Raw genomic sequence first — 20,541 nt, 5'->3', positions numbered from 1 at the left:
GCGACATCAAAGCAGACAGGCCCATTCATTCTTTATTCAGGTGGCATAAAAATCACTACAAAAACTTTACAAAAGAGCCTTTGGGAACTCATGTCCCCCCCACCCCCTCAGTCCCTGAGACACCCCCCGGGCAGAGGGGCAGCGGGGAAAGGAAGGAAGGGGAGTTCTGGCAGTGTTGGTACCTCCAAGGACCAGCAGGGAGACTGAGGTGACAGGGCCGGCTGGAGCCTGGTGGGCCTGAGGCAGCTCAGGGCAGGGGCAGCCGTAGGGGGTGCTCAACCTCCATCCACATTGGCTGACCACCCCCCACCCCCCGGCAGTGCTGGGCACCCCGGGCTGCCCCTGGGCCTATCTCTGCTCTCCCCAGCTGGTCCCTCCCTCTCTGGTAAACACACGCAGGCGTCGCAGCCAATTGAGGGAATGGCATACCTACCTTCCCCACAAAAGGAACCATAGCTGCCCCTCCACCCAAACCCCAAATTAGGACATCCTCTGAGCCCCTTTGGAAGAGAGGATGCAGGATCAAGCTCAGGGTTCCCTGGCACCACCCCACCCCAGACTCCCCCAAAAAGGAGAGGAGAGGACGGCTCCCCTCCACTCTCTCCCAGGCTGTCCACCCAGGCCCTGCCCCTAATCCCACAAAGCTGTTTGGAAAGAGTCACACGAGTTGAGAGGCTGGTCCAAGCAGGGACTCAGGATGCTCGCGGCCACAGCCCCTCACTTGGGGCCGCTAGGTTGGGGGTAATCCTCCTCCTCAGAGGGGGGCGCGAGTTTCAAGTCCGGGTAGAAGGGCTTGTCTCCACGGGGGAAGGCTTTCTGGTTCCAGAAGGGGTACCTGCTGTCAGGGGAATCTTGCTGCTCCTTGCGCTCTGGCTGTGCACCAGGGTTGGGGTTCCTCACACTGCCCACGAAGAGGGGCAGGCTCGTGGTGTCCTCAAGGATGAAGAAGAGGAAGGGACGGTTCACGCTGAAGGAGAGGGACATGCGGGACATGGCCGTGCTGGTTGCCGCGGCCGCCTCCACGCCGGCCTCACTGAGCTCCAGCGTGGACTGATGCTGTACGCTGGACACCACCAGGCTCTCGTCCGAGATCCCACGCAGATCCGGGGCCTGGAACAGCCCCTGCAGGCCTGCCCGGAGCGGGAGATGGCTGGTCAGAGCTGCCTTCTGCCCACAGGTTACCTGGACCTGCCTGGGAGGGTGTCTGGCATCCCTGCCAGGGAACGCCTTGAACCCACAGATTGCTGGTTAACTCCTATTTAACCGGCTTAAAGGTCACTTCCTCCAGGAAGCCTTCCCTGATCCCCTGGCCCAAAGCTTCCACAGGTACCTTTTCATTGTTCTCCTGGGTGAATTAGAGAGAAGCCCTCTAATCAGTCTTACCGCTTACACTGAATCGTGAGCACATGATTCCTCAGCTGCCTGTTCCATGGGCCTGAGCTCTTTCTACGTGCTGGGCTCCCTGTGCCTAGTCCAGTGCCTCTTGCAGAAGAGCCACCAAGGCTCACATGCCAGCCAGACTCTCCACCCAGGATTTTTTGCAATGCGCAGTCTTTGCAAAGGCAGAGCAGGTCCTTGTTCTCTGCCCTACCCCCCACCACCACCCAGGACACAGGTCCAAGGATGCCTATCAAACCCTCTCACCTCCTAAGCTGGAAGTGTGGCGGGGGGGCAGGACTCAAGGCTAGCTCTGCCGCAGACCTGCCGGCTGGGGGCTTCCCCCTCACCCACCCTGCCCAGACTGAGCTGGGGGGCTGTCCCGTGCCCAACTTCCTTACCCAGCTGGCTGAGAGTGGCCACCAGGTCCAGCTGGTATTTCAGATGCAGCTTAGGCAGCTGGACCTTGGTGGGCCTCTCCCGCAGCAAGGGCTGGTGCAGGATGTCCCAGCTCAGGTTGGCCAGCACCTGGGACACGTTCCACTCGAAGTGGATGGGCACCATGACCACGAAGCTCATGTTGTTCTTAAAGGGGAAATAAGCCACCTACAGACAGACAAGGGAAGGAGACAGCATGAGGACAGAAGGCGCCCAGTCCTAGGTGGGGGCTGGGCCAGCATCCCTTAGGAGACAGTCCATCCTTTTCAGGTGTGGGGGCTCCTCCCTGAGCCTCCACTTCCTCACCCGTGGAGTAACGCTACCCGTCGACACTGCAGGCTGCTGACACGTGACGGAAAGAGATAGGCTTTTAAAGCTTCTTCCAGGGCGTCTGCACATAGGCAGCGCTCACTCGATAAATAGTGGTTTTCTCTTCCTCATCTGCTACCGCTAGCCCCGGACTTGGGTGAGGCGTCCCTGAGTGTCGCCTCTCACTTCCTCCCTGTGTGCGATGGACTGTGCACAGCGGAGGAACCGCCACCCAGGGGGGTACTCTCTCCACTCCTCTCCTCCGACAGCGACTTTGCCTGGCTGTGAATTTATACTGCGACCAGGGGTAAAATTTCATGTCAGCAGGGTTTCTGTAGCTAAAGAAGTATGAACACCCCTGGGCTCAGTGGGTCCTGGCGGCTCTGACTCCTTGGGCTCCAGGTAGAGCACCCAGGCGGCAGGACCCCTGCAGTGGGAGGGCTGGCCCGCAGAAGGCACGGGGAGGAGGGAAGCCATCGAGAGCAAAGGATGGAGACAAAAGGGTGAGGGAAGTAGGGGCAACATGCAGGCTGGTGGGAAGGAGCAGTCAGGGGCACCTGGAGAGACATGGGCACACAGCCTGCCTCGCCCACAGCCCCCTCAGGACTGCAGAAGTGGCTGCGGTCCGTGACACGCTGGCCTTTTTATTTATTTATTTATTTATTTATTTATTTATTTATTTATTTATTTTACGGCTGCACCCACAGCATATGGAAGCTCCCAGGCTAGAGGTCAAATCAGAGCTGCAGCTGCCAACCTACACCACAGCCACAGCAATGCAGGATTGGAGCCACATCTGTGACCTACACCACAGCTCACGGCAGCACTGGATCCTTAACCCACCCACTGAGCGAGGCCAGGGATCAAAGCCACATCTTCATGGATACCACTTGGGTTCATTTCCGCTGTGCCACAACAGGAACGCCACATTGGCCTTGTGAAACTAACCAGCGCTGCCCTCTCAGCCACCGCCGACTGGCCCGGGGACCAGCACTCAAGCCGAGGGGACCGTGTTCAGGCTAAAAGCAAGGGAAGCTACACCGAGATCGCTTGGTGCAGCACTCTTTCTAATCAGAATGTTCCAGCACATTGTGGACACATCCAACTCAATCAGATCCTTCTTTCTGAGGAGCACGGTGTGAGCTCTCGTGTCTCCCAGGCTTCCAGGTGCTGAGGCCCTGTGCTGCCCCACAACCCATGGGTCCTTGTAATAAACCCCCCATGACCAAAGATCATCTGGGTCTCAACTCAGTGCCCCTTCCTCAAAGAACGCTCCCTGACCACACTGGCTATGACACCTTTCCTGGTCACCAAGAGATCACTTTCACTCCTCACCCCCCGCTATCTGAAATTCTCCTGTTGATCTGTTTGCTCGTGCACTGCGTGTCTTCCCTCCCAAGAGCAGAGATCTGGCCTTCCTCGTACTCCATCAAACCTGAAGTGCAACGGTATCTGACACACAGCAAATGCCCAAGGAATGAACCTCAAGGAGTCTGGAGCCTCAGTCTCCCCGGCGAGACCTTTCAGAGCCACCTGCCCCAGCAACATGCCTGCAAGGAAGGTAGGGCACACCCCTGGCCCCTGGGCCAGCTCCACAGCTGCTCACTCCCTTCCCCACCTCCCAGCACCCAGGCCCAGCCTGGGCAGTCAAGGGTGACCTGGATCTCGGGCTGCTCCAGCAGGAACCAGCGCAGCGGGTACATGCGGGCTTGCATCATGTCCACCGGCACCGTGAACTGCTCGTCCAGGTGGAAAGTGTCCCTCTGGGTGAGATTCGGGTCGAACTTGCTCCTCCAGAAGCCTGCATCCAGCAGAGGGGAGGGTCTATATAGACTGAGACCAAGGTAGTGTCTACGCCACCGGCCTCTTCCCCACCCCACCCAGAACCCATTCAAGGGATGAAGGGTGGAGGCTGAGACTCCAGAAGGTGCTGCACTGGTTGATGCCCAGCTTATCTGAGGTCTCGTCCCTGGAGCGATTGCAGAACCTGGGCTTGCATTCTCCCCTGCCCTCCCCTGCTCCCAGGAACCTCCCCCTGGATCTTTTTAGACTCAGATTCCTCTTAGGGAACTCCCTCAACAGCAGCCCCATCCAGTTCCTGGACGGCCTCTGCACCACACGGTTCCCTGTCTCCTTCCCGCCCCTCGGCCCCCGGCCCGGCCCAGCCCTGGGGAAGAAGGGCTGCAAGGCCCTTCAGAGCAAGACGGGCGCGGCCCAGCTCCGTCTCCTGGGCAGGGGTGAGGGCTGCGGGCAGAATCCCAGAAGGGGAGGGGCGCACCCTGGAAATGGATGGCATTGAGGAGAAGCAGCACTGTGTCCTCCGGCAGGTCTGAGAGGAAATCCTCAATCTTGCCCTCCGTGGCCTCCTTCACCCACTGGTTGATGTTCGCCAGGTCATCCCCCTTCCTTCCGGTCAGGCTCATGGGCTTTGCACCAAAGAGCTCTTCTGATTGTTCCAGGAAGTCTTCTTTGATGGGAAATCCTACACAGAAGGGCCCACAGGCTGTTGCCAGGACTTGGGCTCCAGAGCCACCAGTGCTGTGACCGGCTGCCCGAGGTCATGCCTGGCTCCCTCACCCCTGCCCACCCCGGAGCACCACGGGAACGTCCTGCCCCCAGCACCTACCTTTCTGCAGGTACATTCTGGCAGCCAGTCGGAAAGCCCCAGGGCCCAGATCCTGGCAGAGGCGGCTGAGCAGGTAGGGGAGGCAGGGCCCTGAGTCTGCATGCAGCACCTGCTGCAGCCTCTGCAGCGTTTGGTTCTGAGCACCTGGAGGGCACACGGCAGCTGTGGCTCAGGCTGGGGGTTCCCTCCCATCCCCTCTGCCCTCTCCAGCCTCTCTAGAATATCTACGGTGAGCTGACTCATGAGACCACACTTTCTCCTCCCAAATCCTGAACAGGTTGGAGGGCCAGGACCCCCGAGTTTTACCTCCATCTCTGCTGCCGCCCATCTGGGCAAGCGCATCTCGTTACCTTCCCTCTCTGGATGTCAGTGTCCCACAGGGAAACCCTCCAGCCCAAAGGACACACTGGGGCTAGCAAGCTCTTGCATAAAATCACCAGAAGCTCATCCCAGCCCCCAGCCCCAGGGCCCTGATTCAGAAACCGGGGTCTGCATTTTTACCAAATATCCACGTGACCCTGATGGAGGAAGTGCCCCCTAGTACACTCTGGGGTAGCGAGTTCCCCTGGCTCCCGGCCCTGCTGGTTTGGACAGGTGCTGCCACAGTACCTAGTGCCAGGTGAGACAGTGCCAGGGCCACACTCAGAGGCGACAGGACGAGGTTGGGCCTGGTGGAGCTTCGGGCCACCAGGGAGAAGAGGTCCCTGGTGAAGGCCATCATGGCCTGGGCCAACCTGCGGGTCTGCTCCGGGGTTGGGGTCCCCTTGCATTCTCCTGGGGCCTCGTTCAGGGCAGTGTGGCCACCATGCTCCTGCAGGGACAGGTTGGGGGTCAGTGGAGTCAAGGGGCTGACCCGGGTTTTGCATTGATCTCCCCCAAACCCCCTGTGCCAGGAAGAGCAGGGCCTCGTCCCAGTCCAGACTCAAGAGGGAGAGTCGCAGGGGCAGTGGCATTCTAGGCACTAGGTCCCCTTCCCTGGTCGCTCCCACCCCTCGCTCAGGCCTCAGCGCCACACCCCTCACCCGGTTCCTGGCCCTTGACGATCGGCCCTCCTCCCCCAGGCCCCCCCACTCTTCCCCAGCCCCACCTGCTTGTACCTGGTTGTCCAACTCGAGGAGGGAAAGAGGGGACAGCTTCTCCTGGCCCTGCCCGATCATCAGCTGAAGAAAGGAGGGAGCGGATGAAGAGCAACGCACAGGACTCGCCCCACCCCGCACAAGCCACAGGCGAGGCCCCTTGGGCCTTCCCCCATCACACCTCTCACCCCCAGTACCTGCAGGCCCAAGGGGTCCATGGCGCTCACAGGAGGGAGCTGTGGAGAAGGGGATGAGGAAAGGAGGGGGACCCCCCTCGAGCCAAGCCCTCTCTCCTCCCCACACCCCCTCCCCTTTCCCCCAGACCCCTGGCCTCTTCCCCAGCCGCCTCCCTGCCTCCCCCAGACCTCGGCCCAGGCTCACCACGTGCAGGCAGAACAAGCTGAGCACCAGGAGCCCCGAGAGCAGTGCCATGTTCCTGAGCAGGACAGGAAGCCTCTGTTCATGCCACGCCCCCACCCACTGGGCATCCCACGCACACGTGCACGGAGGGAACAGCGGCAGCTGCTGCGCACACGACCGGGGCACAAGCAGAGATTCTCCGCTCCGAGGTGAATTGCCTGGAACCCCTCCCCCAGAACTGCTTTTTCCCCTTTGCACTTCCTGGTTTTTCATATTTCATCCACTGAAAATGTTTTGGTTGATAGGGGAAAACACCACCCAAACCAGAAAGTCATCCTTCAAGGCTTGGTGTCATGAGTCAGACCGGGGTGTTTTGTTGTTGTTTTGCTTTTTTTTTTTAGAGCTGTACCCTCGGCAAATGGAATTTCCCAGGCTAGGGGCCTAATCCGAGCTACAGCTGTCGGCCACAGCCACAGCCACAGCTACGCGGGATCCCCAACCCACTGATCGAGGCCAGGGATCGAAGCCGCATCCTTGTGCATACTAGTTGGATTCCGCTTCTGCTGAGCCACGACGGGAACTCCCACAGACCTGGGTTTGAATCCAGGCTGTGCCTCTTGGCAGAGGACCAAGGACGTCTTCCTCAACCCCTCTGGGCTCTGCCTTATCTGGTAAATGGTGGCGAAAGTCCCTGCCTCCAGCCACATGTCTTACAGGAACCAACATCATCAGTCTTTGTGAGCCCTGACCGCATGGCCTGGCACTCAGTAGTGGGTACAGTCAGCCTAGTTCAAGGCTTCTCTTCCGGGAGGCCTGGCCCGAAGCCTCCTCTGTACTGGGGCTCCCTCCGTGGAGCTCCTATCCAACCAGCTGCCCATCAGCCCACCTTTTCTGGTGAGTCTGGTCTTGCCCACAGGGGTGGACGAGACGGTGCTCTCAGCAGGGGTGGTGGGCTGGGCCAGAGACTGGCCTTGTTGACCCAACAGCAGAGCCCAATGAATGACTGGCCAGAGCCACCTTTGGACTTAAGGGAAAACATGGGCCTCGCCCCCCAACTCTGCCCCAGGCTGGCTCCGGGAAGCCAGGCTGGCGGGTGGGGATGGGCAGGTCTCTGTCTGGCCTCAGAGCAGGTCTCACACACGCCCACCCCACACCCAGCTCCGGGCCTGTTCTGGAGCATCCTCTCCCCCCAGCCCAGCCCACACAGTGATCCCTGGGCCGGGGGCCCTGATCTCCAACCCAGGCTTTTGAATCTTCCTGGCAAGAAAAGGCCTCAGATTTTCACGTCCCAGAGAGACTCCCCCCACCAGAACCCCCACCTTGGCTCCTCCTCTCCCCAGGAGGCTGGGAAGTGACAGGCCCCCCTGAATAAACTCAGCCCAGACCCCCTCGGCAGGTGGGCAGCTCCAGGCCGAGCCTTCCCACCCCTGTACCTCTGCGGGCTCCTCGCTGCTGCACACGATGTCCCTCTGGCCCCACTTGGGTGCTCCCCACGCTCTGCCCGGGCTCCAGCCGCCCAGCCGAGCCCTCCCCTCCCACCAGGACCTTTGCTCTCAGCCAACCCAGTTCCGAGTGCTTTCTCTTCTGGTAAACATTGACCTGCACATCCGGTTAAACATTGGTGCTGGGGCCAGAAGCCCCTTTCCCACCAAGGCATCTAATACTGGGTCACCTGGAACCCCTGTGGATCTGGGTCCCACCTGAGCCGTGAGAAAGGGGGTTCAGGAGACAGTCGAGGAGGCTGTCCTCAGGTGGAGGGCAGAGCAGGAAGCACGGGGGCCTGCCGGTGACCCCATGAAGTGGGAGGTTATCCGCGCTTTGGTCAGGCTCGGAGATGTGTGACCTGCCCACGGACACACAGCTAGGCTCAGAGTGACATTCAGCTTCCTACTTCCAAGGTCCTTTCCTTTCCCCCTTTCCTCTCCCACACCCCTGCCCCCCACCCCACCCCCCACGCCACCAGAGGAGGGAAGGAGAAGCTTCAAGAGACTCACTCGGCAGGGAACCCAGGATAGGGCGCCCATTCCCCCCCTCCCCAGGCCCAGGATCCTGGTTGGCTGCCTTCTGCCTGGGTGGGAAGAGAAGCACCCAACCTCCCAGGACCCCACCTCATCAGAGCAATGCCTCCTTACCCTTCCCAAGGGTGAGGGTTCTGGAAACTGGCCTGGGCTGCGCGAACCAGAAGCCCTGAACCCTGCACCACCTGAGGAGCAGCAATCAGGCTGTCTCCCCAGCTCGGGCCCTACTTTCCCCTCCCTCGCTGTCCTGGAAGCTGCAGGGTCTCAACTTCTCCCCACCCCAACCCTGCCATCAAGAAAAGCCTCGCCCCGCTCCCTGGCTCTTCCAAAGGTTTATTGATCATATTTACATCTATTGCAAATAGCGAGAAGGCAGCAGGGGCCCGGCCTCAGACATCATCTCTGAGTGCCCGGGTCTTCCTGTCCCCTGGCGGAGGGAGACCTGAGGTGCAGAGATGACTCTTCTTGCTCCTTCTTTCAGGGTGTTGGACCCGCTCCCCCAGGGATTCTGGACCCCAGAGGCTGCCTCATCAGCTCAAGGCACAAACACTGTGGTGACGGGTGGGCAGGCACCCCCTGGCCCTGTGCATCTTCCCGCCTTTGGTCTTGCCCACGTCCCCTCATGGTCCCACACTGGGCAGGGACTGGCTGGGGGGACACTTACACCCCAGCCCAAGCCCCTTAACTCCTGGACCACGGCCAGTCCTCCTTAGAGGCTGGAGTCCAAGCACCATCAGTGTCCTGGACTGGGGTGGCTTCCCTGTCCTCACGGCATAGGGGCACAGCGAGCCCGGCAAGGGGGGACCGTGGCTGGGGACTGGCCAGGCAGGGGGTCTCCTGTCCCCTTCCCGGAGCGTCCTGTCCCCATATGGAAAATGAGGGCAGAGCTGGGGAGAAGTGGGGGCAGCGATGCTTTCCCCCAGATCTCCCTCCTGCTTCCTGCTGGCCCGGAGCAACATCGCCCCAAGCTAGGGGCATGATCCGTTCTGGCAGCCTTGGTGGCTCTGGGGGTTCAGGAGCCCAGACCTCCCCACGCCACCCTAACTGGCAGGCCACGTGGGCCTAAGGCTTGCCCGGAGGAGCTGCTGGGGAGACAAGGGCGAGGGGATGGACTCCCCGAGGTCGTGCGCCCTCCTCCACCGGGCCAGCTCCCGCCTTGGCTACGCCAGGAGGCGGATGACCCCGTTGTCTGAGCCCAGCAGGAGGTGGCGTTTGGTGGGCAGCAAGGCCAGGCTGGTGAGCGTGCCGCGGAAGTTCTCGGAGCTGAGCTTGGTGGTGGCCTGGGAAGGCGGCTCAAGCAAGGAGCAGACGCCGATCTTGTTGGCCACGGTGCCCGTCACCACCTCGCTGCCATACAAGTCGAAGGTGTGGATGGGATCAGAGGCGGACTTGTAGTGATGCGTGGGCTTCGGCTCCAGCTCCTTCCAGACGGTCAAGGAATGGTCGGAGGAGGAGCTGACCAGGAGGCTGCCCTCCACCGCCTGCCCGGGGAGAGGAGAGCCTCAGTGGTGCCCAGGGGCTTCCTGTTCCCTCCCACACGGTCCCCCAGGAAGACAGGGCGTCCTGAGCTGGGGACAGGCTGCCCCCCTCCCACGTTACATTAATGTTCGTTAATATGAATGTATTTAAGAGTCATCGGCCTAGTCATCATTACAATTTGGGCAGTCAGGTATAATGTCAGACACGTTAAACGTCTTACTACAGTTCCTCTTCCTAACATCTCTCTAAGACAGATGCTGTCATTGTTTCCATTTTGCAGAGGCCAAAACTAAGGCTCAGAAGAGTCAAGTAATCATACAAGGTCACAGAGCCAATAAGTGGCAGAGCCAAGATTAACACCCAGGCCGACCCCAGAGACTTCCTGATGTTTTCTTGGAAAATCAGAATTTAGAAGCACCCAGAAGCCAGGGTCCCCTGAGGGGCCCTGGAGGAAGCCAGAGGCGGCCTGCCCCCAGCAGTGGGCCGTGCATGTCCCCTGGCTGCCACTGAGGACGGGGAGGGAGTCCCAGGTGCCTGGGAAGATCCTCCCACAGGTAGCCTGTTCCTCCCCTCCTGTCCCTCTGTGAGCTGTTCCCCGAGGTCTGGGACCAAAACTGGGGCAGGGGTGGAGGTGGGGGCAGGATTCCCAAACTTGATCCGCTCCGGCCTTCCCCAGGACAGCCCGGCAGGGGGCACGGACTCTGCTCAGTGGTCTGGAGGCAGTAAACAGCCTCCCAGCTGAGCTTTATTTAACCTGAACTGGGTCACGGACAGGGCCCGACCCCTGATCCTCCAAACAAGGCAAATATGGACAAGGGTTACTCATTAGAGCATCTCCAGGAAGCAGCAGGGTCAGCTCCGCTCCCTGGTTCCCGCCCCCGGACCGGGGCGGGGGGGGCCTGCTTCCTGGCACCCCACCCCCATGGCTCCTGACCCGCCCTGCCCATCAGTCCTTGGGCAGGGACAGGGAGGTCAGCTTGAGCCTGTCCTGGGTGGGCCCGAAGCAGCGAGGAGGGGAAGGGGACCTGGGCTGTCACCTTGATCTGCAGGATGTCTCCTTCATGGGCAGGCCAGCCCCGCAGAACCAGGCCTGTACGGGTGTCCAGGAGCACCATGAAGCCCGAGGAGAAGCCGGCCACGACACTCCGGCCGCTGGGGCTGACAGCCAGGGAGCGAACCAGACCAGGGTTCAGCCCGCCGCTCAGGCGGAACTCATGCTGCGGGCAGAGGAAGACAGCTGAGGTGCCACCGCCCGCTCCACCCCTCGGCACCCCAAGGCCCAGTTCCCCTTCAACCCACAGCCGGAAGGCCTGAGTCTTCTCGTCTCCCCTCGAGGGGAGGGCTCCCTGCATCCCAGGCCAGAGTCCCAGCCCCCAGGGTTTGCTGCTGTGGGGATCTGTCTCCCAAGAGAAACCACCCTGGCCTCCTCTCTTTGGGGTTTCTCCTTCCTGCCCGGCACCCGTGCCAGGGCTCAGGGACCCGGCCGCTCCTGACCTGCAGGCCAGGCTTCCTGCAGTCCACAAAGCGCAGGGTCGAGTCAGAGCTGGCCATGGTGATGCTGGTGTAGGGGGCGGGCATGACAGCCACGGCAGTCAGGGGCACCCGGCTGTCCGACGGCTCCACCGTGCGAAGGGTCTTCCCTAGGAAGGAAAGGCGCAGGTGGGTCTGGGGTCCCAGCAACTGATGGCGAGCCCTGCCTCCTCCTGTCCCTCCCACCTCCCCCACTGCTGCCTCCCGCGTCCCGGGAGAGCTCCATAAACGCTTAAGGTGTTTCTTGACCCTCCCGCCTTCCTGCTCCCACAGCCAAGCCAGGCTCCCCTCTTCTCACAGCAGCCCCTGACCAAAAGCTACCTTCCTGTCTACCTCAGTGCTACCTCAGCCCCCAACTCCCTGCTTTTTTTCTCCATTTTTTAAAGTTTTATTGAAGTACAGTGGATTCGGAATTCTGTGATCATTTCCGCCGTGTGACGAAGTGATGTCATTACATGTGTATCTCCATCGGCTTTTTAACCTTCCTTCTCCCTCCGAGGATGACCAAAAACAAGCGAGCGACTGCTTACCACACAGGTACTACGTGCTATCTGATAAGCCAATCGCCTATGCGCTATCTTCTAAAGCAGTTGTTCTGATTCCCATTTTACAGACGGGAAAACTGATGCTTCCGGCAGCAAAATGGCAGAGCTGATTCAAACTCAGGTATGATCGAGTCTAAGTTCTGACTGCTCCTCTCTGTGACCTCACTGGGTCACCCCCACACCACATACCATTACACCCCGACCCCGCCAGCCTGGGTGGAGTATAGGATGGCAGCAACAGAACAGGCCTCACCTGGGCCCGCTCACCTGTGAAGGGGTCCCAGATGTGCACAGCCCCGTCACAGCTCACCACACACTGCGGGGCCTCGAGCTGGCCCACGAAGAAGACGCTCTTGCGGTGCTGGGTGTAGACGAGGCGCGGGGCTGTCTCCCGGGTGCCATCCCCGGAGTTGTAGAGCGGCCAGAGGCGCACAGTGCGATCTTTGCTGCCACTAAGGAAAAAGTCCTCGCTGCTCAGGGGCACCACGCACTTGATGGCCCCTGAGTGGCCCGGGAAGCTCTGCAGGCGGATCTGGTGGAAGCGGAAGTGGGCATCCTGCTGGCTGACGCCAATCTCGTACTGCCAGTAGGCCAGCCAGTTCCCGCTCAGCCCGTGGGCGCTCCGCGGCAGCTCCCGCTTCAGCGCGTTGTCCTCGCTCAGGCTGCCGACGCCCCCACCACCCACCCCGGAGATGGGGCCCAGCGGGCCAGGGCTCTCAGGCTGGGAGTCGCCGGGGATCTGGATTCGGTTCCCGACCAGGACACTCCCAAAGGTCCCTGAGTGGCCGTCATCCTGGGGGCAGCTCCCTCCCTGGGGGTCCCACTCAGGGCTGGTGCTGGGCGCAGTGGGCTCCAGGCTGGCAGGGCTGCGACTGCTTGGGCTGATGCTCTCCAGGTACAGCCCTGCCAGCTGCCCCACCAGCTCGTGATTGGGGATGATTTTCCGGATGATGTCACCTGGATGGGAGCGGGAGAGGGCCTGAGGTTAGGGGAGATGGCAAGTCACTGCCACCACCCACCCAAGGGCTTGGGAAGCACAGAAGACAGGCCAGGCCCTGGCTGTGCAACTCTAAGCAAGTAGCTCTTCATCTCTGAGCCTCGGTTTCCTCCCCAGGGAAAATGTGGATTCATTCCTTCACTGTGCACACGTGAGCACCTTCCATATGTGCTGAGGGACTCGATGGACATCAGAATCAGAATGGTGAACAAGGGAGTTCCTGTCATGGCTCAGCGGTAAAGAATCTGACTAGGATCCATGAGGATGTGTGTTCGATCCCCGGCCCCACTCAGTAGGTTAAGGATCCGGTGTTGCCGTGAGCTGTGGTGTAGGTCACAGACGTGGCTTGGATCTAGCGTTGCTGTGGCTCTGGCGTAGACCAGCAGCTGCAGCTCCCATTTGACCCCTAGCCTGGGAACCTCCATATGCCGCAGGTGCAGCCCTAAAAAGACAGGTTGTGTTCTCCCTCCCACAGCTTAGATTGCAGTGGAGGGAAAATGACATTTCTGACCAGGGCTGTTCACCTGATTCAGGGAGACACATACAGACAGTCCGCACGGGGGGCCTGGTTTGTACAGGAAGCTGCGTCAACAGTGGGCTGACCATTCCTCTCAAAAGACGTCAGGACATCAGCCTGACTCCCGTGCCCTCCCAGGGACAGGCTAGGCCACCTGTGCCTCCTTGCTGGCTAATGATCAGTCCCTGTAAGTGTCACCTGGGAACTCAGGGATCTAAGGCGAAACCCCTGTGCTCTGACCCAGAAAACTGCTTAACAGCCACTATTGACTCTGGGGGCAGGGGAAGCATGGGGCCGCAGAGGCTGTGAGGGAACGTGATGGGGCAGTACCCAACAGGCAGGAGAAGGGCACGTAGATTGTGTATGCCATCTCCAAGGTGAACACCTTCTGCAGCTCGTCCAGCACGGTGGGGTCCACCAGCCGCAGCTGCCCGTCAGAGAAGGCCACCTCCGGCAGCTGGCCCTCACTGCGGCCCATGGACTCCAGCTTCCAATCCTGCGGGCAGGAAGCCCAGGGAGTCAGCTGAGGCCACAGCCCCTGGCCAGCCCCCCAACTCCCCCAGCCAGGTAGGTCTGCCCACCTGGTGCTGAAGATCATGCAGACGAGAGAAGACTTGAAAGAAGGTGGCCACAGGCTCACTCAGGTGCTGCTGGACCATTTCCTGGCCGATGCGCAGGCAGATGAGGGCGATGAGGCTGATGGTTTTCACACACAGGACAGTCCGGGCCTGGGCTCCGCTTGGGAACCTGGAAACAGAACTTAAAAGCTCCAGACCCCCTGACTGTAAGCTCCAGAGCCCTCAACTCTGGCAGCCTCCCAGAATCTATCAAAAGCTATCAATGAGGAGTTCCCATCGTGGCACAGTGGTTAACGAATCCGACTAGGAACCATGAAGTTGCAGGTTCGATCCCTGGCCTTGCTCAGTGGGTTAAGGATCTGGCGTTGCCGTGAGCTGTGGTGTGGGTTGCGGATGCGGCTCGGATTCCGTGTTGCTGTGGTTCTGGTGTAGGCCGGTGGCTACAGCTCCTATTAGACCCCTAAGCTTGGGAACCTCCATATGCCGCAGGAGTGGCTCAGGAGAATGCAAAAAAAAAAAAAAAAAAAAAAAAAGAAGCTGTAAATGAAAGGAGCTATAAAACCAACTGGTCCAGGAGTTCCCGCTGTGGCACAACAGGATTGGTGGCATCTTGGGAGTGCTGGGACGCAGGTTCAATCCCCCGACCAGCATAGTGGGTTAAGGATCGGCATCGCCACAACTTAGGTCGCAACTGCGGCCCGGATCTGATTCCTGATCGAGGAAAACCATGTGCCAAAAAAAAAGAAACAAAAAAACAAAAAAAAGGGTCCAAACCAGGTGAGGGACCGCGGCACAGAAACGTGGGGCTGGGCTCGGCGTCACCCAGCTGGGGTGGGAACCAGGACTCCTGATGCCCCCACCCCGGTAGCCCCCTCAGTGGACTGCTCCCCGGCGGGGTGGGGCGGGCTTACCCCGTGACGAGGGACGTGAGGAAGCTGAGCACGGGCAGCAGGACCTCGTGGCTGATCCGGGGCAGGATGTCCATGAGCGTCGTATCTGACAGGTACACGATGATCCTCTGGGTCAGTGTTACCGCGGCCAGCAGCCCCGCCTCCTTGCGGCTGTTCAGTCGACTGGGGCCTGAGGTGCTGCCCGGGGCCACCTAGGATCACAGAGCACATGAGGGCCAGGTTGGCCCGTGGACCCCTTGGAGGTCCTGCCTCGGCCCTCAGGCTCCTCAGCCTCCCAGACCCCAGCTGCCAAATGGTGACGGACCAGGTAGCTGATGTAGGGCAGGTACTGGTAGGTGAGGACGGGCTCCCCGTACAGGTGGGCGACGTGGAGGAGGCAGCTGAGCACGGGTCCCGACACTATATCCCCCAGGACGGGTCTCTTCTGGTAGATGTTGCCAGCACTCAGCGGGGGGCTCTCGCCATTGCTCGCCGTGAACTGCTGCCGGGTGGGCCCTGCCAAGGAAGGACCAGCAGCCCTGAGTAGCTAGCAGGGAGCAGCAGGGATGTGGGCCTTCCGGGGACGGCGCCAGCCGCTGCTGCTCACTCTGGCCGAGGGTCTGCCCTGAGCCCTACCGGAGGAAGGAAGGGGCTTACAGACTGCGACCCAGGACCTGGCCGGGAGGTGGCCTGAGATGAGAGCGGGAAGGATCCACTACAGGGGGCTGAAAACGGGCAAACGGCTGGAGGAAGCCCCATCCCCGGCCTCACCAACATAACACGACGTCAGCAGGCGGAGCAGGTTCCGGGCCACATGGCGAGAGGCCACTGTTGGACCAAGCTTGGCGGACAGCCAGCGGACCATCTTGCAGGCTGTATCTGCAGGGCAGGAGCAGGCCCTGAGCTCGTCAGATACGCAGCTCGCTGCTCCCCACCCCAGCCCCAGGCACCCCGCCCGGCCAACGCTGGCTCCAACCCTGCCAGGGAGCCTGGTCGCCCCACACCACAGCCCTCCCTCCAACAGCGGCGGAGGTGGCCTGTGGGAATCAGCCTGCTCCGGGCTCCTCTCCTCGGGCATGACTTGCAGGGAGGTTGTCCTTTCTGTGAATCTCCCCCAGCTCCTCAGAGAGATCCTGGCTACCTCCCCTCTGGCCTGTGCCCCTCCTCTTCTCTTCGCGCTCTCAGCCTAACTACACTGGTCTTTCGCCAATTCTTTAATGGAACGTCAACAGCCTCAGAGCCTCGCACATGCTGTTCCCTCTGCCTGGAATGCATGCGCTTCCCACCGCGGACCCCGCCAGTTTCGCCCAGCTACCTCCCCCGCATTGAACCTCAACTGGAAGGTTGAGGAAGGTTCTTTCTTTAAAGGAAGCTTTCTCTAACCCCTGAAAATGAGACTCAAACTCATTCCCTCGCGGTACCCGGCCACGCTCTCCAGAGCACTGCAGTAACCTGCACTTCCGGCAGACTGCCCACGATGTGGCATCTCCTCCGCTGGAGGCGAGCTCCAGGAGGGCAGGCCCCGTCTCTGCTGCGTGTGGATCCGTTCAATCCACTGCCTGGCGCGGGGCAGGGCCCCAGCAGATGATAACCGTCTGACCAAGGCCTCCAGGCCTGAGGACTCACCAAGAAGGATCTTCTGTTCTTTGCCCTCCGATTGCTCCGTCAGTGGCTCCTCTTCTTCCTCCCCGTCGTCGGCCCCGCCGCCACCGGCCACAACCGTATCCATGGACAGCACCGTGTCCGAGAGCGTGAGCTCAGACGCCTCGGGGACCTCGTCTTGCTCCTCCTCCCCCTCCTCCAAAACCACACAGCCATCCTCCTCCTCCTCTTCCTCCTCGGAGCCCTCGCTTTGCTTCAAGTCCTGGCTGCTGTCGCCTGACCTGAGGCTGCTCTTGTCCACTGGGGCGCCGCCTTCGTCGGCCACCCGCTCCTCACCCAGGGACGTCTCACTGGTGCTGCTCTTGTCGCTCAGCCGGCCCAGGCTCACAGCCTCGGCCTCCTGGGGCTGAGGAGACTCAGCCACGTAGAGCCCGGCCTGGAAGTCCTCTGTCTCAGGGAGGTCGGCCTGGTCATGGAAGCTGACACCAGACGTGTAGTCCGGGAGCCCCAGGCCCGAGGAGGCAGTGGGCTCCCCATCCATCTGCATCTCCTCCCCAAAGGCGCAGGAACTGGGCCCGGCCCCCGGGAGCCCGCTCTCCTCATCCTCAGCAGCCCCCACCAGCCCCTTGCTTTCCTCCTGGGAGGCCTCCACACCAGCCAGCACCTGCAGGATGTGGGGCAGCAGGTGGACCAGAAAGGCCTGCAGGCCCAGCCGCACGATCAGCTGGGCCACGAAGCAGTCGGTGTACAGGTAGAAGCGGCCATGGAGCCGGCAGGGGCTCTCGTAGGCACCAATGAGAGGCTTCAGTAGGTACTTATTAGCATTTTTGGGGCCTAGGGCCTTGGCAACAGGTTCAAATAGGTACCAGGCCGTATACACGGCCGTGTGCTCCTCAGACATGAGTGACAGCACGAAAGGCAGCAGGATCTCCAGGCCCTCGGGGGTGATGTCACTCAGAACGGCACCCAGTTGCTGCCACAGAGCAAAGACCAGTTCCCGCCCCTGGGCCTCATCCTCCACGCGCTTTGCCTGGTACAGGAGGATGAACTTGTGCAGCGCCGGGAAGTACGGAGGGAAGGGAACCACGGAGCTCAAGGGGCTGAGGAGCTGGGCCGGGCACGGTGGGGGCAATCCCTGGGAGATGGGCCTGTACTCAAACAGCGGGTCCAGCCTGCCCCTCCCTGCAACCACGGGGCTTTCAGGGCCACTCAGCTGCAGGAGCGTGTCCAGCACGGGCTGCAGAGACACAGGGACCTCCTTGAGATAGCGCCTGCAGAGCCCTCGAACCGCCTTGAAGCGTACCCACAAAGGCGCGTCTGGCTGCAGTGTCCGGACCCTGGTGGCAAACACCATCTCAGCCAACAGGACACCCAGCGCCTGCATATCCCGATGAAAGAGGTCCCGCAGCTGCGCCGTGGGCCGGACCTGGGGCTGCTCTGGCACCTCCAAGCGGCCCCCTAGGCCCTTGGTCAGGAAGTTGCCTAGTTTCTCCAGCTCTTCCAGAGCCTGCACAGGATTGAAGCCCTCTGGAAGAAAAACCCTGCCCTCCTCACCCTCCCCAGGGTCTGCCCCAGCAGCTTTGTTCCTGCGGCCTGGTCGAGAGGCTGATGCCCCTGAGAAAGACAGGAGGCCGGCGGGGGCTTGACTGGAGGAGGAGGACGGGCTGGAAGAGGGGCCCAGCTGGTCACCTGCTTTCCCAGCGAGGGCGATGGAATCCAGAGCTTCTGTGGCCTGCTCCAAGTCATCCTCCCCCACCGCGGGCCTGTCCCGGGCCCAGCCAGCCTCACAGGGAGTGGCCTCCAAGACTGGCCTGCCCATTCCATTCGCAAGCTGTCCGGGGAGGTCCTCCCGGCCTGTGCTCTCCTGGATGGTCTGGAACAACAGCCTGGGGATGAGTGGAGGTTCAGGGGCCAGGGCAGGGGCCCCAGCCAGGCGCTGGGGGTGGGGCTGATCGAAGAGCTGTACCACGCCGTAGTTGGTCAGGTGCGTGTGGGCGTCCACCAGGTGCAGACACACGTTCTTTTCCTTCACGGCTTCCTTGCCCTGCAGCTTGTAGCCAAAGGTGAGGTCGATCCAGTGGTGCAGGTCCTGGGACACCTCTCGGCTCTCCAGCAGCGCCCGGTGGGCAGCCACGAACTCCTGGCTGGAGCTGCACCAGGCTGGCACGTCCAGGTCAGGCATGTCGGGGTGGATGGAGCAGAAGATGGAGGGATCGGTGTAGAACTCGGGGATGCACTCATCCGGGGTCCAGCTCTGCATCCGCTCCATGCTGGCAGGATATTCATGGGGCTCCCACTGCGCCCGCACATGTCCACAGAGCACCGACCGGGGTGTGCGCCGAGCCTTGTACACGTAGTACGTGATGTCCGAGAGCACGTCGGAGATGTGGTGAGGAACGTGAGGGGGCTCCCCGCCGCCCGCCCCGCCGGCCACAAACGCCTGCCGCGTCATCTCATACGTGAAGTCCAGCTGCTTATCCCCCTTGTTGAGGCGGAACTTAGACTTGCGCAGGTCTCTGAAGCGCCCGTGGGGCGTGGTGAAGTCCACCACCCAGGGCAGCACTGGGTGGTAATTGGGATCCCCCTGCCGCCGACCTGCCAACCGATTCAGCTGCATGAGGTAGTGGAAGTTGCTGATGCGGCCGTGCACCCAGTCTAGCACAAGGCCCCTAAGTTCCTCCTGGCAGGTGGGACACCCAGGTCCCCGTCCTCCCTCCTCTCCAGGCTCCGCGCCCACCCCGTTCCTTGCCGCAGGGCTCTCCTCATTTTCATCCTCCTTGGGCCTCTCATAAGCACGCAGGTCCAGCCGGAGCTCACTGCAGAGCTTCTCATCCACAGCGATGTGGTGCAAAGACAGGGGCCCGCAGGACAGTCCCTGGCGATGACAAGCATCCATGGCCCTCAGTACACGGAAGAGAATGAAGAGCACCTTGGCTTGGCTGTTGGTCAGCTTGGCAGGGCTGAAGGTGACCACATCATGCAGGGAGAACTGCACATAAGGGTGCACCACGTAGAGCATCCCTGGGGACTCCAGCAGAGCCTCAGCTCTCAGAAGACTGGGAGAGGCCGGACAGCCCCGTGGGGGACAGGAGCCATCTCTGGCATATGATGGGCATTGGGTAGTTTCACCCACTGGCAGGAAGGGGCAACCATAGACCCTCTGCAGAGCTTGTCGTACTGAGTCCAGGGCAGGGACAGCTGAGGGGGCAGGAATATGACTATAGGGCTGCCCATAAGTGTGATATGCGTGGCGCCACAGGTTGCGATAATTCTGGGCAGCCACATCCTGCATGAAGCGAGTGAGGGTCTCTGGGCTGCAGGACCCCTCCTCAAAAGGCAGGCCGCCCAGCGGGTAGGAGAGCCTCCGTTTCCGCAGCCCATGCACCTCCACTCGGGTCCAGCCGGGGGGCAGCCTCTGCACGGAGCGCTGCAGAAGAGTCCTCACTTCCGCTTCGCCCAGGCCTTCTGCGCGGGGACAGGGTCCCAGGGGCAGCCGGCGCTCGCGGAGGCTGGCCAGCCAGCGCGCGGGCACTAGGGCCACCACGTGGGTGCCCCCTGGGGCTGGAGCCAGTTGCCGGGCATCGATGTTCAGGTCCCTCTCCACGCTCCGGAGCAGTTCCTCCATGTCGGGGCTCAGGGCCGGTGACCAGCCCTCGGCTTCGGTGGTAAGAGCGACTTCCCGCCCCCTGTTCCCCAGGGCCATCCCCTCTTGGCCGCCTGGGGGCAGCGCGGGGCTGAGCCTGGCCAAGGCCCTCCTCGCCACAGCTTCCGGGGTGGCAGGCCGGGCGGGTAGGTGAGGATGGGCGAGGGACAGGGGCTGGGGGGGAGGCAGCGGGGGTGGGCCGGGGACAGAGGGGGGCGGGGGCGCTCTTACCCCTCCGTAGGGTCTGGCGCTCCCGGCGCGGCGGGGCGGGGGCTGCAGGGCGCCAGCGCGGGGCGCCACCGTGACGGGTCAGCTGATGCTGCTCACGTGATCGCCCCGACACGGAAACAACCGCACGTGGCTCGACTAAGCTGGGGGGGACCCCGCCTCTCGCTCGCACCACCGCTCGCCCCGCCTCGGCTCAGCGCTTTTGCTTGGTCTGGTGGCGACTTCGCTTCCTCCTGGGCTGAAAGCGGCAAGGGAGGGGGACACTGAGCGGCCCAAAAGCTTTCCCCTCCCTGCTCGTCCTCCTCCTGGCACCGGGTCGCGGACTAAG

At 61.6% G+C, this 20,541-nt stretch overlaps 3 protein-coding genes and 1 long non-coding RNA gene across 17 annotated transcripts in view; 2 read left to right on the top strand and 2 right to left on the bottom strand.

The window, feature by feature from the left end:
• SMYD4 (SET and MYND domain containing 4) overlaps nucleotides 1-3,685 on the top strand; it is a 70,857-nt gene extending 67,172 nt beyond the window's left edge. For 2 of the 5 annotated variants that reach the window (XR_014821539.1, XR_014821535.1), the window contains exon 12: nucleotides 3,530-3,685. The gene's annotated coding sequence lies outside the window, so the exon portion shown is untranslated. Of the gene's footprint in view, nucleotides 1-3,043; nucleotides 3,355-3,524 lie in introns of those variants that run through there. The other 3 variants (XR_014821542.1, XR_014821537.1, XR_014821538.1) reach the window with 2 other exon arrangements.
• SERPINF2 (serpin family F member 2) lies at nucleotides 15-8,528 on the bottom strand. 4 transcript variants are annotated; one of them, XM_084985554.1, is made up of 11 exons: nucleotides 8,319-8,528; nucleotides 7,887-8,029; nucleotides 6,208-6,262; nucleotides 6,024-6,062; nucleotides 5,848-5,910; nucleotides 5,360-5,561; nucleotides 4,751-4,894; nucleotides 4,403-4,606; nucleotides 3,783-3,925; nucleotides 1,779-1,983; nucleotides 15-1,130 (listed from the first exon to the last, which is right to left on the bottom strand). In XM_084985554.1, the coding sequence occupies exons 3-11, from the start codon at nucleotides 6,256-6,258 to the stop codon at nucleotides 718-720; spliced, it is 1,464 nt and encodes a 487-aa protein (XP_084841680.1). In that variant the 5' UTR covers nucleotides 6,259-6,262; nucleotides 7,887-8,029; nucleotides 8,319-8,528; the 3' UTR covers nucleotides 15-717. The 4 variants fall into 4 exon arrangements, with proteins under 4 accessions (XP_084841680.1, XP_020923238.1, XP_084841679.1 ...); XM_021067579.2 differs by lacking the exons at nucleotides 7,887-8,029; nucleotides 8,319-8,528 and adding an exon at nucleotides 7,620-7,685; XM_084985553.1 differs by lacking the exons at nucleotides 7,887-8,029; nucleotides 8,319-8,528 and adding an exon at nucleotides 7,073-7,157.
• WDR81 (WD repeat domain 81) lies at nucleotides 8,522-20,267 on the bottom strand. Of its 5 annotated transcripts, none has more exons than XR_002337299.2 (10): nucleotides 16,367-20,267; nucleotides 15,512-15,619; nucleotides 15,066-15,256; nucleotides 14,762-14,952; nucleotides 13,854-14,019; nucleotides 13,603-13,768; nucleotides 12,012-12,715; nucleotides 11,178-11,323; nucleotides 10,721-10,900; nucleotides 8,522-9,685 (listed from the first exon to the last, which is right to left on the bottom strand). XR_002337299.2 is itself a non-coding variant. In XM_021067572.2 (10 exons), the coding sequence occupies exons 1-10, from the start codon at nucleotides 20,043-20,045 to the stop codon at nucleotides 9,365-9,367; spliced, it is 5,838 nt and encodes a 1,945-aa protein (XP_020923231.1). In that variant the 5' UTR covers nucleotides 20,046-20,267; the 3' UTR covers nucleotides 8,522-9,364. The 5 variants fall into 5 exon arrangements, 2 of the variants coding, with proteins under 2 accessions (XP_020923231.1, XP_020923232.1); XM_021067572.2 differs by having other exon boundaries at nucleotides 12,026-12,715; XR_014821478.1 differs by lacking the exon at nucleotides 15,512-15,619.
• Nucleotides 10,733-14,415, top strand: LOC146398307 (uncharacterized). Of its 3 annotated transcripts, none has more exons than XR_014821651.1 (5): nucleotides 10,733-10,925; nucleotides 11,600-11,750; nucleotides 11,827-11,879; nucleotides 12,873-12,991; nucleotides 13,289-14,415. It is a non-coding gene; the product is annotated as an uncharacterized LOC146398307 (long non-coding RNA). The 3 variants fall into 3 exon arrangements; XR_014821650.1 differs by having other exon boundaries at nucleotides 13,231-13,459; XR_014821649.1 differs by lacking the exon at nucleotides 13,289-14,415 and having other exon boundaries at nucleotides 12,873-13,015.
• Nucleotides 20,268-20,541: the final 274 nt, after the last annotated feature.

Source organism: Sus scrofa, chromosome 12 (assembly GCF_054392235.1).
Source record: "Sus scrofa isolate SSC_HxYL_T2T_F1_AM1 chromosome 12, Sscrofa_HxYL_maternal_Yorkshire_Landrace_v2.0, whole genome shotgun sequence".
In the NCBI taxonomy this organism is placed as follows: domain Eukaryota; kingdom Metazoa; phylum Chordata; class Mammalia; order Artiodactyla; family Suidae; genus Sus; species Sus scrofa.
The sequence above is the reverse complement of the archived record's forward strand: the minus strand, read 5'-3'. Positions and strand labels throughout refer to the sequence as shown.

Coding starts and splice junctions, on each gene's coding strand:
- WDR81 (XM_021067572.2), bottom strand. CDS start 20,045: ATGGCCCTGGGGAACAGGGGGCGGGAAGTCGCTCTTACCACCGAAGCC. Junction 13,769..13,853: donor TGCATGATCTTCAGCACCAG/GTGGGCAGACCT, acceptor TCCTGCCCGCAG/GATTGGAAGCTGGAGTCCAT. Junction 10,901..11,177: donor GCAGGAAGCCTGGCCTGCAG/GTCAGGAGCGGC, acceptor CTCTGCCCGCAG/CATGAGTTCCGCCTGAGCGG.
- SERPINF2 (XM_084985552.1), bottom strand. CDS start 6,893: ATGTGGCTGGAGGCAGGGACTTTCGCCACCATTTACCAGATAAGGCAG. Junction 5,911..6,023: donor TGGACCCCTTGGGCCTGCAG/GTACTGGGGGTG, acceptor TCCTTTCTTCAG/CTGATGATCGGGCAGGGCCA. Junction 4,607..4,750: donor CAGAATGTACCTGCAGAAAG/GTAGGTGCTGGG, acceptor CCTTCTGTGTAG/GATTTCCCATCAAAGAAGAC.